The sequence below is a fragment of the Ylistrum balloti genome, unplaced genomic scaffold (genome assembly GCF_031769215.1).
Source record: "Ylistrum balloti isolate Yb309-2 unplaced genomic scaffold, AGI_CSIRO_Ybal_v1 Utg370676, whole genome shotgun sequence".
Classification (NCBI taxonomy): domain Eukaryota; kingdom Metazoa; phylum Mollusca; class Bivalvia; order Pectinida; family Pectinidae; genus Ylistrum; species Ylistrum balloti.
The window spans coordinates 370,739-385,307 of NW_026782408.1; the positions used below are offsets into that span (position 1 = coordinate 370,739).

General features: G+C 36.7%; 1 protein-coding gene across 3 annotated transcripts in view; it reads right to left on the bottom strand.

Moving 5' to 3' along the window:
• The window catches only part of LOC132557470 (peripheral plasma membrane protein CASK-like), a 261,926-nt gene that overhangs the window by 237,736 nt on the left and 9,621 nt on the right, over nucleotides 1-14,569 (bottom strand). For all 3 annotated transcript variants that reach the window (XM_060221959.1, XM_060221960.1, XM_060221958.1), the window contains exon 2: nucleotides 5,567-5,638. In XM_060221959.1, coding sequence (XP_060077942.1) covers nucleotides 5,567-5,631 — 65 coding nt within the window. In that variant the 5' untranslated portion in view covers nucleotides 5,632-5,638. The remainder of the gene's footprint in view (nucleotides 1-5,566; nucleotides 5,639-14,569) is intronic.

The window sequence follows — 14,569 nt, forward strand, 5'->3', positions numbered from 1 at the left end:
GCCTTGCCTAGACCTTAGATTTCATTGCCTTGCCTAGACCTTAGATTTCATTGCCTTGTCTACAATTACATTTCATTGCCTTGCCTATACCTTAGATTTCATTGCCTTGCCTAGACCTTAGATTTCATTGCCTTGCCTATACCTTAGATTTCATTGATTTCATTGCCTTGTCTACAATTAGATTTTATTGCCTTGCCTAGACCTTAGATTTCATTGCCTTGTCTACAATTAGATTTCATTGCCCTGCCTAGACCTTAGATTTCATTGCCTTGTCTACAATTAGATTTCATTGCCTTGCCTAGACCTTAGATTTCATTGCCTTGCCTAGACCTTAGATTTCATTGCCTTGTCTACAATTAGATTTCATTGCCTTGCCCAGACCTTACATTTCATTGCCTTGCCTTGCCTTACCTTGACCTTAGATTTCATTGCCTTGTCTACAGTTAGATTTCATTGCCTTGCCCAGACCTACATTTCATTGCCTTGCCTTGCCTTGCCTTGCCTTGCCTTGACCTTACATTTCATTGCCTTGCCTTGACCTTAGATTTGATGGCCATGCCTTGCCTTGCCTTGCCTTGCCTTGCCTTGCCTTGCCTTGCCTTGCCTTGCCTTGACCTTAGATTTCATTGCCTTGCCCAGACCTTACATTTCCTTTCATTTCCTTGCCTTGCTTGACCTTAGATTTGATGGCCTTACCTTGCCTTGCCTTGCCTTGACCTTATATTTGATGGCCTTGCTGAAGCCTCAGATTTTATTGTCCTAATTTAGACTTGATTGTTATGGCCTTAGGTTTCAATATCTGATCCAAAGACTTTATTACCCCAAGACTGTTTAAGACTTATATTAGGGACTGTAACATGCAACATTTTTCACTTTTGCCTGAGAATTTATTGACTTGGCCTTTTATAGTTTTGGCCTATGACTATTTATGGCTTAGTTGAGCAGCCATATCAAGACTTGTGTAATCCAATGGAATAACAGTGACAAATGGCTGCTATTTGTCTACTGGGCCAACACTTGATCACCACTTGCCAAAACAACCTTTCGAGAAAGTACTAATTAGATCCATGGTCAAGAACCATTCCTGGAGAGGGCATCTGATAAGATCTCATCTTACTCTTACAAACCAAAAATGTGCTAGACTATCATGAATGAAATTCTGGCTGGTCAATTTCTGAAGTGAGATCTAGAAATGTGAGTTAATCAAAATTTTGATGTTTAACAAAAAAAAAGATGTACATGTAGATACATCTCTGGTTTTCTTCTACTTAAACTTGTACACACAGAATGACAGGCGACTCCTATATGTTGTCATGGCAACGTAAGATGGGACAGGGAATTTCCACTCTCGACCAACAAGCATGTACCGTAACCATAGCACCCAAACTTCTTTGTGTATTCATGTATTCAAATGTAAGAAATCAATTTCCTATTGTCTGCCTTGATTCCCTAGAACTCCACAGATCTTTCTCGTCCAAACAACACGTAGTTTGATACTTATCACATTTCTGTGAGTTGGAGACGTTGGCTCACGTGACAATGGTTTTCAGATAGGCATCCACATTGTCTTTTTGCATTCTTCAAGGCACTAATCTCATTTATACACATGCCAACATCCAATTCATTTTGTCTGCTGCTTAGTGACTGTGATCTCAAACAGCATATATATATATGCCTAGGATGATACAAACCTTCTTATCATCTTCCTATCAGATTCAAAAAGGTAAATGCAGATCAGAAAAATTGTCAGACATCAAAATATTACTATTGATAACACCGTGCCAAAATAATCCAACAGATGTGCACATAAAATGGTGACATCACAGTCAAAAGTTGTAAAGTCTAGATCTCATAATGATGTCGTATCTTAATTCAATAAATGCACAAATAACTCTGTTACATTACAATTCAATGAACATGATCAAATGATGTGCACATAACATGATGATATCACAATCAATGGATGTACACATAACATGATGACATCACAGTCAATGGATGTACACATAACATGATATCACAATCAATGGATGTACACATAACATGATGACATCACAGTCAATGGATGTACACATAACATGATGATATCACAGTCAATGAATGTACACATAACATGATGATATTACAATCAAATGGATGTACACATTATATGATGACATCACAATCAAATGGATGTACACATAACATGATGATATTACAATCAAAGGGATGTACACACAACATGATGATATCACAATCAAGTGGATGTACACATAACATGATGATATTACAATCAAAGGGATGTACACATAACATGATGACATCACAATCAAATGGATGTACACATAATATGATGACATCAAAATTTTATGTTCGTTTGTTAATTATGGTGAATTTATGATTGAATAAAAACCCTATTTATATTCAGTTTGACAATTAAAAATTTCCCATTGATATCGATTTGGTTGGAATAATTAAATGTCAAATGCAATTACCATGGAAACATCAATTCTAAATTACCGACATCTCTAAGAAAAACATCAAAATGGCTGCATGTTACAAACAAGCTTCATTGCATTAAACTGTTGATAAAAATAACTCTAAAGCTAAAACACATTTGATAAGTATTGCTAAAGGACTGAGAAACTATTGTAGTATTTTTGGAAAATGGTTAACTGAGAGCAAGGGACTAATTAGTCTGTTTAATGAACCATGAAGTCTGATAGCATGTGATATATTACCAGACATGTTCTTTGCCTCTGCTTGGCTGGAATAGGCCCCCAAAGGCACTCATCCATTTAGCGATTGCATGATGTATATTCCCAACATGCGATAGAGTCTGGCCAAGTTTTAACCTTTGACCTCATTAGACCAATCCTAAGCTACAAAGCTAGATGTATTAAGACTCATTCTTCAAATACTATCAGTACTGCCTAACAATAAGTGTCAAAATATCCATCAAAAATAATTAATTAAACAAAAATTTATATTGAGCAATTACAACCAGGCAGATAGAAACCTCACATTCATACCAAAATCAACAAGTTTGCTGCGTACAGCTAAACAGAAAATGAAAACAACGTAATTATTCATTAACTTTCACCGGCACACAAAGCATTCTGGGATGGGACGACGAAATTTATTACCCATCCCATAAGCTTAGTAAAAACTACCAAATAGTATCATGAGAAAACCTTTGTCGTTGGACAATCGACCCCACACAAATTCAAATCCATCTCAGAATCAAATCCCAGCCAACTCGGTAAAAGGCCATTGTGCCATTCACTGCATCACTTAATTATCGAAGATAAAACTTCAACGAATATATATATTCCATATCTAATAATCCTGTGGAAATGCTACGAAAATCCACAGCCAACAAGTCAAGTTCAAAGCAGATTAAATCACACTCTAACTGTTTGCCTTTGAACACTGTAATCAAATTCAATAACCTTAAAACTTCAATATTTTGTAAGATTCTATAAAACTTGTAACAAATTTGTTTATGAGAGTGTTCCAAAGACATTAAGTTACACTACTAGTAGAAGAGTATTGAAGAGAACATTGTATTTAAAAAACAAAATGTTATTTTCTCCTGAGAAAATATCTGGGATGGTTTTGGTTAATTGCCAAGGCTAAAAAACATGTAAAATTGATTTCAAAACTAAATCGTCCATCGACTTGTCCTGAGAAATATGTACAGATACTGTTAGGAGTTTAGCTGTCAATAACTGGATTTGGAAAGGTTTGAAAAATACCATACCACTTGTAGACCAACAGAACATGAATCTTCTCTTCCTTCTCTACACAATGTTTGTAACATTGTCATGTAAAATCTCCAATTCAATATTTTCCATGCCTCTAAAAAAATATTTGTATTGATTCTCCTTTGTCTTGTGAAATACTTATGATTCTTAATCTAAGTTAACCATTTTCTCTCCACTCACTAAGTAATGTTAGAAACATAGACAATCCTACACTTGTGTTGATGTAACAAGTTCAACAATTTGAAAGGTCAAAATCCTCTAGGTAAGTAAAATGCCAAAAACAAAATGTATTGATAAAGTTCGATAAATTCCACATCATATGGACAAGTATAAGATTCTATTTATCAAATAACTCATATTTCTGAAAAATAAGCAAAAAAAACCTCTGAAGTTATTTTCTATATATATAAAAGGCTTATTTTGACTTGGACAGGATGTTAATCATTACTGAGACGATCATATGAGGTCCTACAGATGTGACCTATCTTATCATTACGATCATATGACGTCCTACAGATGTGACCTATCTTGTCATTAGGATCATATGACGTCCTACAGATGTGACCTATCTTGTCATTACGATCATATGACATCCTACAGATGTGACCTATCTTATCATTACGATCATATGTCATGTGACCTATCATATTACATCCTACAGATGTGACCTATCTTATCATTACGATCATATGACGTCCTACAGATGTGACCTATCTTGTCATTACGATCATATGACATCCTACAGATGTGACCTATCTTATCATTACGATCATATGACGTCATCATTACGATCATATGACATCCTACAGATGTGACCTATCTTATCATTACGATCATATGACGTCCTACAGATGTGACCTATCTTGTCATTACGATCATTTGACGTCCTACAGATGTGACCTATCTTATCATTACGATCATATGACGTCCTACAGATGTGACCTATCTTATCATTATGATCATATGATGTCCTACAGATGTGACCTATCTTATCATTACGATCATTTGACGTGATACACCACATCAGTAAATATGAAATAATGTAATTTCACGGGGGACCATTTTCATGGTTTTTTTTTTAAAAAAAATACTACTTCCTGCATGGACACCTGATTCCAAGGATACAAATAGCCCAATAAACCTACTGATAAAAAAAGTTTGTGGACATATGAATTCATGGATTAATCCCTCACAAAAATTTACAATATTACAGTAACTGATAAATATACCTCTGGCTTAGACAAGAAAATTGGAATTCAGAAAGTCAGGATAAGTATAAGATACATAAATGATCTATTGAGAATTTGCCAGTGAAGGGCTGATTTTTATGAGTGATAGCTAAAAGTATCAACTAAAGAAAAATTCTCTTAATTACTTCTTACGTGAAAGACGAAGCAGAAATCTGTAAGTATATAGGTAAAAATATATATGTATTGTTTACTGAGGGTAAAGTTACTTACAGTAACTAAAGCAGTTATTTTACCATTTCTTAAAATCTGCCATGATTCCTTGTATTAACCTGTGCATCAACATCACTATTTTAAATTTTAAATTATGACCTGACAAAAGCTGAAAAATTTGGTAAGGATCTCTAGAAAACTTAACAAACTGAAATAAAAAGTAAGCATAGATGCAGCCGATGATGGAAAATAACACTGTATTTTAGCTTCTGCTCTTTAAAGGACAAAAATTCTGCATCATTTTTCTATGTAACATTGCAATGTTGATAGTCTGACTCAATAAGCAGACTACCAACAGACCTAGGATCTTGTAGACTACATTATATACACTATTAAAGAGTAAACGGATGATAGACTTACTTCCCAATAGTCTCACAAACTTCATACACGTCGTCAAAGAGGACCTCCTCCTCGTCCCCAGACATCTTGATGCTGAAATAGATTTGAAAAAATAAATATTTGTTTATGTTTTTTTCTGATAGATAACATTGTTTCAAACATTTAACAGTTCATTAATTCATTAACACCATATAAAACCAAAACTTTCTTTCCTTCTTTCTTCCTCCTTCCAACCCCTTCCTTCCTTCCTTTCTCCCTCCATCCCTCTCTCTCTCCCTCCATCCCTCTCTCTCTCCTTCCATCCCCTTCCTTCCTCCCTAAATCCCTCCTTCTCTCCTTCCTTCCTTCTTTCTTCCCTCCATCCCTCTCTCCCTTCTTCGTTCCCTCCATCCCTCTCTCCCTCCTTCCTTCCTTTTTTCCTTCCATCTTTCATTCATTGGAATCGTTTACTTATGCAACTTTTTAAAACATGATTTGCTATTCAGTGATATTATCAACTTATGTCCATTCCTTGTCCGGTAATAAGCCCACATACATCGGAGGTAAATAATCCCCTGGGCTTATTCCAGGATAAATGGTAAAAAGCTTTACATAGTGTCTCATACAGCTACATCCAAGCTTTACGTACAATTGAAAATAAAGATTATAGCAATCATTCAATTCTTCGATACCTTCGATTATCAAAACAAATTCGACACATCAAACCTTTATCAGAAGATAAATACAATCATTTGAAAAGCGTAGCAAAAATCCATTTTCGATTCAATTGGATGATGTTACAATGTAACTTAAGTCAACAGAGATGCCTACACATGCTGAAAAACTCCACTCATCCTATAGTGTTGTGCTGCAATAACACATAGTGATCAATCACATCGATTTTGTGAACAATGAAGTAGACTACATTTTTTTACAATGGCACAATTAGGTGGTAATCATTACATGGAACAAACACAACTGTTACATTTATAAGTGGCTACAGTCGATTGATAAGCAGGCCCTGTGACTTCGAATCGTTCGTCCAGGGCATCACCAATGTAGTCCCTCCATAAGTCCATATGATCAATACAACAGTCCATTATTTTGGGGACTGCAACAGCTCAGTCAGCTGGAGCATTGACCTACATAACCTAAGGTGAAAATCAGAAGTGCATGTTTTGATGCTCCCTCCCCATGGAGGTTTGTGTTTCTCAGAAAGTTGAGATCTGTACCAGTCTGTGCTGATGTAGTTGTGTCCTTAGGCAAGACACTTCATCCGTATTGCTCCTAATGGCATGCGACAGGTCTCCCATATGTTGTTCAATGAGCTTACAACTTTTAAAAGGACACTCCACCTCACAATGACCCTGGTTGTTAACAGGGCAATTATGTTGTAAATATTGCACAAAAGTATGTTTTTCTTATAGTCTTCTTTACTCCACGTCTATTGTCTCCATGGTGATGCCATAATTTGTTCTCCAATTGTGTGAAGTACGATGTTTCATTATCATTTCATATGGTCAGAAAAGATCACACTTCATCAATGTATATGAACAGTTATGCCATCTGAGTATTCAGACACCATTTCATTGTTTTTACAATAGAAAAGAAATGGAGAGTAAAGTTTCCAAATTTGACCTTCGACCTTTAACCTTGACCGATGACCACTTTAATCTGTTTAGGTGTAGAGTTGGTTTATTGCTACGTTAGGTCCTATTAAATGCCAAGGTCATTGCAGGATAGATATGCCAGGTTTGGGTGGAGAAAGAAAGTCTCCCTGATAAAAATCACAAACCTGCGGCTAGCACCTGGCGATTGTCTTGAACCCCCAACCCAGACATGGAAGACTAGTGATAAAGGCGGTCAGACGCCTTAACTGCTTGGTCACCACAGCCCTGGTTTAGGTGTAGAACATGATGGTAAGATACTATAGGATAAATAGGAACTAAATCTATAACAAGGTTACATTGATTCGGAACAGGACACGATAGGATGACTGACACCTACACCATGGTACATCAGACAGACAGAAACACTATATGTTGGGGGAACAAAAATATACAACATTGATGTATGAGAAGGCATAAAGATATAACTGCGGGAAAAGTCTAACATTTAGTGGCATTAGAGAGTTCCATACTGACATTACTAACTCCAGTGATAGTGTCGTATTTATATAAACGCTGCAGATAGAACATGTTACATGATATTTACTGTTATAATCATACAAAAACACACTACCACTTCATATTTCATCAGTTCTCAAGGCAAGTCATCATTTGTATCATACTTCAGAGCCAGCACAACCAGTGTTCCATTGACCTTTTCGAGGAATATATTCACACATATCTGACAACAGCATTTAATGTTATGTATGCACTGTCACCAGTACTAACGATGCATGTGTATCGAGTGCAGTATGATATATATACATCCACAGGCATCATTTACTACTCGTCACACAAATACACCATTCTCCATATTCCCAACCTCAACAAGCAGTTTTCAGATTCACCATTTTACAATTTAGTGTAAATTTGTGAATTCAAATACAATGGTTATAAAACTGAAGAACAAAGCAGGTTAATCAACCTTGTAAGTGGTATTCCATGTAAATCTGAAAGTTTCTCTGATACGGACTCTCCAGTTCCTCATCACAAAGTTTTATTCTACAGACATTGCAATTTTTTTTATTTCCTAAAGCATAAAATGACTAATTTCATCTGTAACTCATGTTTTGTAGACAGTGATTTTTTTGCTCTGTTTTCCTATGCCACAATACAAACACAAAGTAGAAATTCACCTGTGTGTAACAAATGGCTAATTACGATGTAGCGGTGGTCCATTGTACACACAACACTTGGTCTCTGGTGATTAATTACAAGTATTCACATCCAATTACAGTTTGGCTTCTTAATTAGTTTCACCATCCTATAGCATTGACTTAACTGTGCATTAAAAAAGTAGTGTATTTACACAAAACATGAAAACATTTAACTTGGTTGCGTGCATCTTCAGGAACGATAAAAACGAAACCATCAAACCAGTACAGACTTTTTGATGAAATCTGATTCCCACAATTCCGAGAGAAACTAATTTTAAACTTGTTTACTAAAGAACGGTGATCGGGAACTTTGTTTGATTGTGTGTTTGGACAATGAAGTGCTGAAAGTATTTTTCATGGAGTCTATATCTGTGCATGGTTTGTTAAGTATAGCGTTTGTACAGTGTTTTTCTAACCGGTAAAAACTTTCCAGCGCTGTGTTTTTCTTAATAAAGTCATGTTGATATCTGTAGCTTTATAATCGTTTCATGTAGCATATCAAAAGCAAATTCTAATTTTGTTTTATTGTCATTCTGTAAAATATATGATGCACATGTGCTTGGTCAGTTATGGTATTGTACATGTGTGCGGGACGGAACAACGTGAATACAAATGCATTTGATTGGAGTAATTCTTACATTTTTCGTTGTTTGAATGAAAAAACAATAAAAGGAAAAAGTAGAATCAAATTAATTTGTTTTTTTACTGCAATTTCAAAAAAACAGATTAAACTACGCTGCTATCATAGCCCAACTTCGTACAACCATAATTAACGTCAAATTTATTTATACACTTCGTTTGAGTCAAAATTCTGATAAGTCGAAATATTTTTCACAGTCCCTTGAATTTCGAGATAACGAGTTTCGACTGCATGTCATTTTCCCAAAATGAAACAAAATCAGAACATTTTTCTAATTTTCCAGATTTATGAATTTAGGCTGAATGAATCAATGGACATCATGGACAAAGAGCCAAAACAACTCTTAAGAATCAATGGACATCATGGACAAAGAGCCAAGACAACTCTAAGAATCAATGGACATCATGGACAAAGAGTCGAAAAAACTCTAAGAATCAATGGACATCATGGACAAAGAGCCAAGACAACTCTAAGAATCAATGGACATCATGGACAAAGAGCCAAGACAACTCTAAGAATCAATGGACATCATGGACAAAGAGCCAAGACAACTCTAAGAATCAATGGACATCATGGACAACATCATGGACAAAGAACCAAAAACTCTTAAGAATAAGAATCAATCGACATCATGGACAAAGAACCAAGACAACTCTAAGAATAAGAATCAATGGACATCATGGACAAAGAGCCGAAAAAACTCTAAGAATCAATGGACATCATGGACAAAGAGCCAAGACAACTCTAAGAATCAATGGACATCATGGACAAAGAGTCGAAAAAACTCTAAGAATCAATCGACATCATGGACAAAGAACCAAGACAACTCTTAAGAATCAATGGACATCATGGACAAAGAGCCGAAAAAACTCTAAGAATCAATGGACATCATGGACAAAGAGCCAAGACAACTCTAAGAATCAATGGACATCATAGACAAAGAGCCAAGACAACTCTAAGAATAACATAAGAAGCCTTTTTTCTGAAATATTTACAAAATAGATTACGAGACCTGACATCATAAAAGAATAGTCTAAGTAAAATTCACTGCAGATGAAACTGATCATGAATTTTCTTTATTAGTTTGCCCGAAAGGCAATGCAAAATAAAGCGAAGAATTTTCAGCCTTTTTTCAATAGAACCTCATATGAAACAGAATCTTCTGTAAGATATATATAATCCTTGTCACATTTCAATGTGATAACAAAAGTTGGTATTTGCTGAAGCACAGGTTCTCTTTGAAATGAACAACATACAGATGGCCTGTCTCATGCCTTCCAGAGCAATTGGGGTAAAGATATGTCTTGCTGAAAGACACAACCATGACAGCATATACCAGCGTGTTTCTGACGAGTGTCAAACCACATACCTCCGATCTCCACCTGATGTTGGGTAGATCATCATTCTACCAATTAACTAATGTGTTCCACAAGTTTAAGATAACATTACAAATATATATTTAAGTCAAGTTCCACTTGACACGGTAAGACAGAAAAACACTACAATGAAAAAAATCTGTCTTATGTATCAACTGACTAGCTCTGAAAAATTCTATCAATCAATGTAATTGTTTTGAATATTTTTTCTTTAAATTGGCTCCCAGTAGCATGGATTAATTAGGTTTTTTACCAGAAGAACAGTCAAGATATGCCACAACATCACAGACATCCACTGATCTCAGTGCACTTCAGCAATAGTACAAAGGTTACAAATGGAAATGAAAAGTGCAAGCCATTTTTATCTGAAGCAGAGAGACCAATTATCAAGAATAACTGTTCCTTTTTTTGTCATCACATGATCTTATTTTTTGTCAATTATCACGCAGGGCCAAGACAAACATTGTCTACGTCCTCAAAACAACAACCATTATTTCTGTGAATATGCCATTTGATATGGGTTCAAGACAAAAGTTACTGTCGCTATGTGTACAACTTTTTAATGTAAAAAAAAGTGTAAAAAAGTGATATGATTATTATATATTTATAGCAACCTAAAGCCACCTCTCACCTAAACAAAGAAACACTGTCTGTTCTAGTGGTGAATAAGCATATCAACCCTGAGAAACAAAGAAACACTGTCTGTTCTAGTGGTGAATAAGCATATCAACCCTGAGAAACAAAGAAACACTGTCTGTTCTAGTGGTGAATAAGCATATCAACCCTGAGAAACAAAGAAACACGGTCTGTTCTAGTGGTGAATAAGCATATCAACCCTGAGAAACAAAGAAACACGGTCTGTTCTAGTGGTGAATAAGCATATCAACCTTGACAAACAAAGAAACACTGTCTGTTCTAGTGGTGAATAAGCATATCAACCTTGAGAAACAAAGAAACACTGTCTGTTCTAGTGGTGAATAAGCATATCAACCTTGAGAAACACTGTCTGTTCTAGTGGTGAATAAGCATATCAACCTTGACAAACAAAGAAACACTGTTCTAGTGGTGAATAAGCATATCAACCTTGACAAACAAAGAAACACTGTCTGTTCTAGTGGTGAATAAGCATATCAACCTTGACAAACAAAGAAACACTGTCTGTTCTAGTGGTGAATAAGCATATCAACCTTGACAAACAAAGAAACACTGTCTGTTCTAGTGGTGAATAAGCATATCAACCTTGACAAACAAAGAAACACTGTCTGTTCTAGTGGTGAATAAGCATATCAACCTTGACAAACACTGTCTGTTCTAGTGGTGAATAAGCATATCAACCTTGACAAACAAAGAAACACTGTCTGTTCTAGTGGTGAATAAGCATATCAACCTTGAGAAACAAAGAAACACTGTCTGTTCTAGTGGTGAATAAGCATATCAACCTTGACAAACAAAGAAACACTGTCTGTTCTAGTGGTGAATAAGCATATCAACCTTGACAAACAAAGAAACACTGTCTGTTCTAGTGGTGAATAAGCATATCAACCTTGAGAAACAAAGAAACACTGTCTGTTCTAGTGGTGAATAAGCATATCAACCTTGACAAACAAAGAAACACTGTCCGTTCTAGTGGTGAATAAGCATATCAACCTTGAGAAACAAAGAAACACTGTGTTCTTGCCATGAATAAGCATTTCAATCTGGAGAAATTGAAACTTTCTTCTTTTCGCTTTCAATGCAATAGCCTTCATGTCAGCCAAATGGAAACATTGTCTGTTGTTTCAATGATTAGGCCATTTCATTGAACAAAACAATGTGATCCTTTGCTTTAAAGATGCCTTTTTATGATGATCCCAATAGAACACTAGAATGTACTATTATAAACATTTTTAATGTGGGGCAAAGAGAAAGACTGACCATTTGTGCTAAAATGATGTGTTCAGAAGACCACATCCTAAAAGTCAAAATCCCACTAAAAAATACAGTATTATCTCTAATTACCATAATGTACAGAGTATCAGTATAATTATCTAACACCCACCGCCTGCTTTGAGCTAATAAAGGATTCACACTAAAGGTTATAGCTTTATATAACATGAGGATGGTTTTACAATTAAAAGGGTAATCTGGTTACCATGACTAATGTACTAACTTTCTGGTGTGAGTCAGAGGAAACCTGATCACCAGACTAATAATGTTTAATGATGAAACAATTTAGTTTTTTTAATCAATGATTTAACACATATTGGTGGTATCATTTCCCCTTCACCCCCTCCCCTACCCCAATCCCCCATTTTTTTTTTTTTTCTTCTTAGACTACTGAATACAGAAAAAAAACCATTTCCTGCAAGTTATTTCTGTCCTTTAATAACACTTTATTTTTGCTTCATGTTAAATTTAATCATATCACTGAGTTTTCAAATCAAATCACGTAGTATAGTGGTAGGACTCTCTACCATAACAAGGTCTGTATACACTAATACAGTGATGGGGCTCTCTACCTTGACAAGGTCTGTATACAGTAATACAGTGGTGGAACTCTCAACCTTAACAAGGTCTATATACAGTAATACAGTGGTGGGACTCTCTACCTTAACAAGGTCTGTATACAGTAATACAGTGGTGGGACTCTCTACCATAGCAAGGTCTGTATACAGTAATACAGTGGTGGGGCTATCTACCTTAACAAGGTCTGTATACAGTAGTACAGTGGTGGGGCTCTCTACCTTAACAAGGTCTGTATACAGTAATACAGTGGTGGGGCTATCTACCTTAACAAGGTCTGTATACAGTAGTACAGTGGTGGGGCTCTCTACCTTAACAAGGTCTGTATACAGTAATACAGTGGTGGGGCTCTCTACCTTAACAAGGTCTGTATACAGTAGTACAGTGGTGGGGCTCTCTACCTTAACAAGTACAGTGGTGGGGCTCTCTACCTTAACAAGGTCTGTATACAGTAGTAGTACAGTGGTGGGGCTCTCTACCTTAACAAGGTCTGTATACAGTAGTACAGTGGTGGGGCTCTCTACCTTAACAAGGTCTGTATACAGTAGTACAGTGGTGGGGCTTTCTACCTTAACAAGGTCTGTATACAGTAGTACAGTGGTGGGGCTCTCTACCTTAACAAGGTCTGTTTACAGTAGTACAGTGGTGGGGCTCTCTACCTTAACAAGGTCTGTATACAGTAGTACAGTGGTGGGGCTCTCTACCTTAACAAGGTCTGTATACAGTAGTACAGTGGTGGGGCTCTCTACCTTAACAAGGTCTGTTTACAGTAATACAGTGGTGGGGCTCACTACCTTAACAAGGTCTGTATACAGTAGTACAGTGGTGGGGCTCTCTACCTTAACAAGGTCTGTATACAGTAGTACAGTGGTGGGGCTCTCTACCTTAACAAGGTCTGTTTACAGTAGTACAGTGGTGGGGCTCTCTACCTTAACAAGGTCTGTATACAGTAGTACAGTGGTGGGGCTCTCTACCTTAACAAGGTCTGTATACAGTAGTACAGTGGTGGGGCTCTCTACCTTAACAAGGTCTGTATACAGTAGTACAGTGGTGGGGCTCTCTACCTTAACAAGGTCTGTATACAGTAGTACAGTGGTGGGGCTCTCTACCATAGCAAGGTCTGTATACAGTAATACAGTGGTGGGGCTATCTACCTTAACAAGGTCTGTATACAGTAGTGGTGGGGCTTTCTACCTTACAAGGTCTGTATACAGTGGGGCTCTCTACCTTAACAAGGTCTGTTTACAAGGTGGGGCTGTACCTTAACAAGGTCTGTATACAGTAGTACAGTGGTGGGGCTCTCTACCTTAACAAGGTCTGTATACAGTAGTACAGTGGTGGGGCTCTCTACCTTAACAAGGTCTGTATACAGTAGTACAGTGGTGGGGCTCTCTACCTTAACAAGGTCTGTTTACAGTAATACAGTGGTGGGGCTCAGTACCTTAACAAGGTCTGTATACAGTAGTACAGTGGTGGGGCTCTCTACCTTAACAAGGTCTGTATACAGTAGTACAGTGGTGGGGCTCTCTACCTTAACAAGGTCTGTATACAGTAGTACAGTGGTGGGGCTCTCTACCTTAACAAGGTCTGTTTACAGTAATACAGTGGTGGGGCTCAGTACCTTAACAAGGTCTGTATACAGTAGTACAGTGGTGGGGCTCTCTACCTTAACAAGGTCTGTTTACAGTAATACAGTGGTGGGG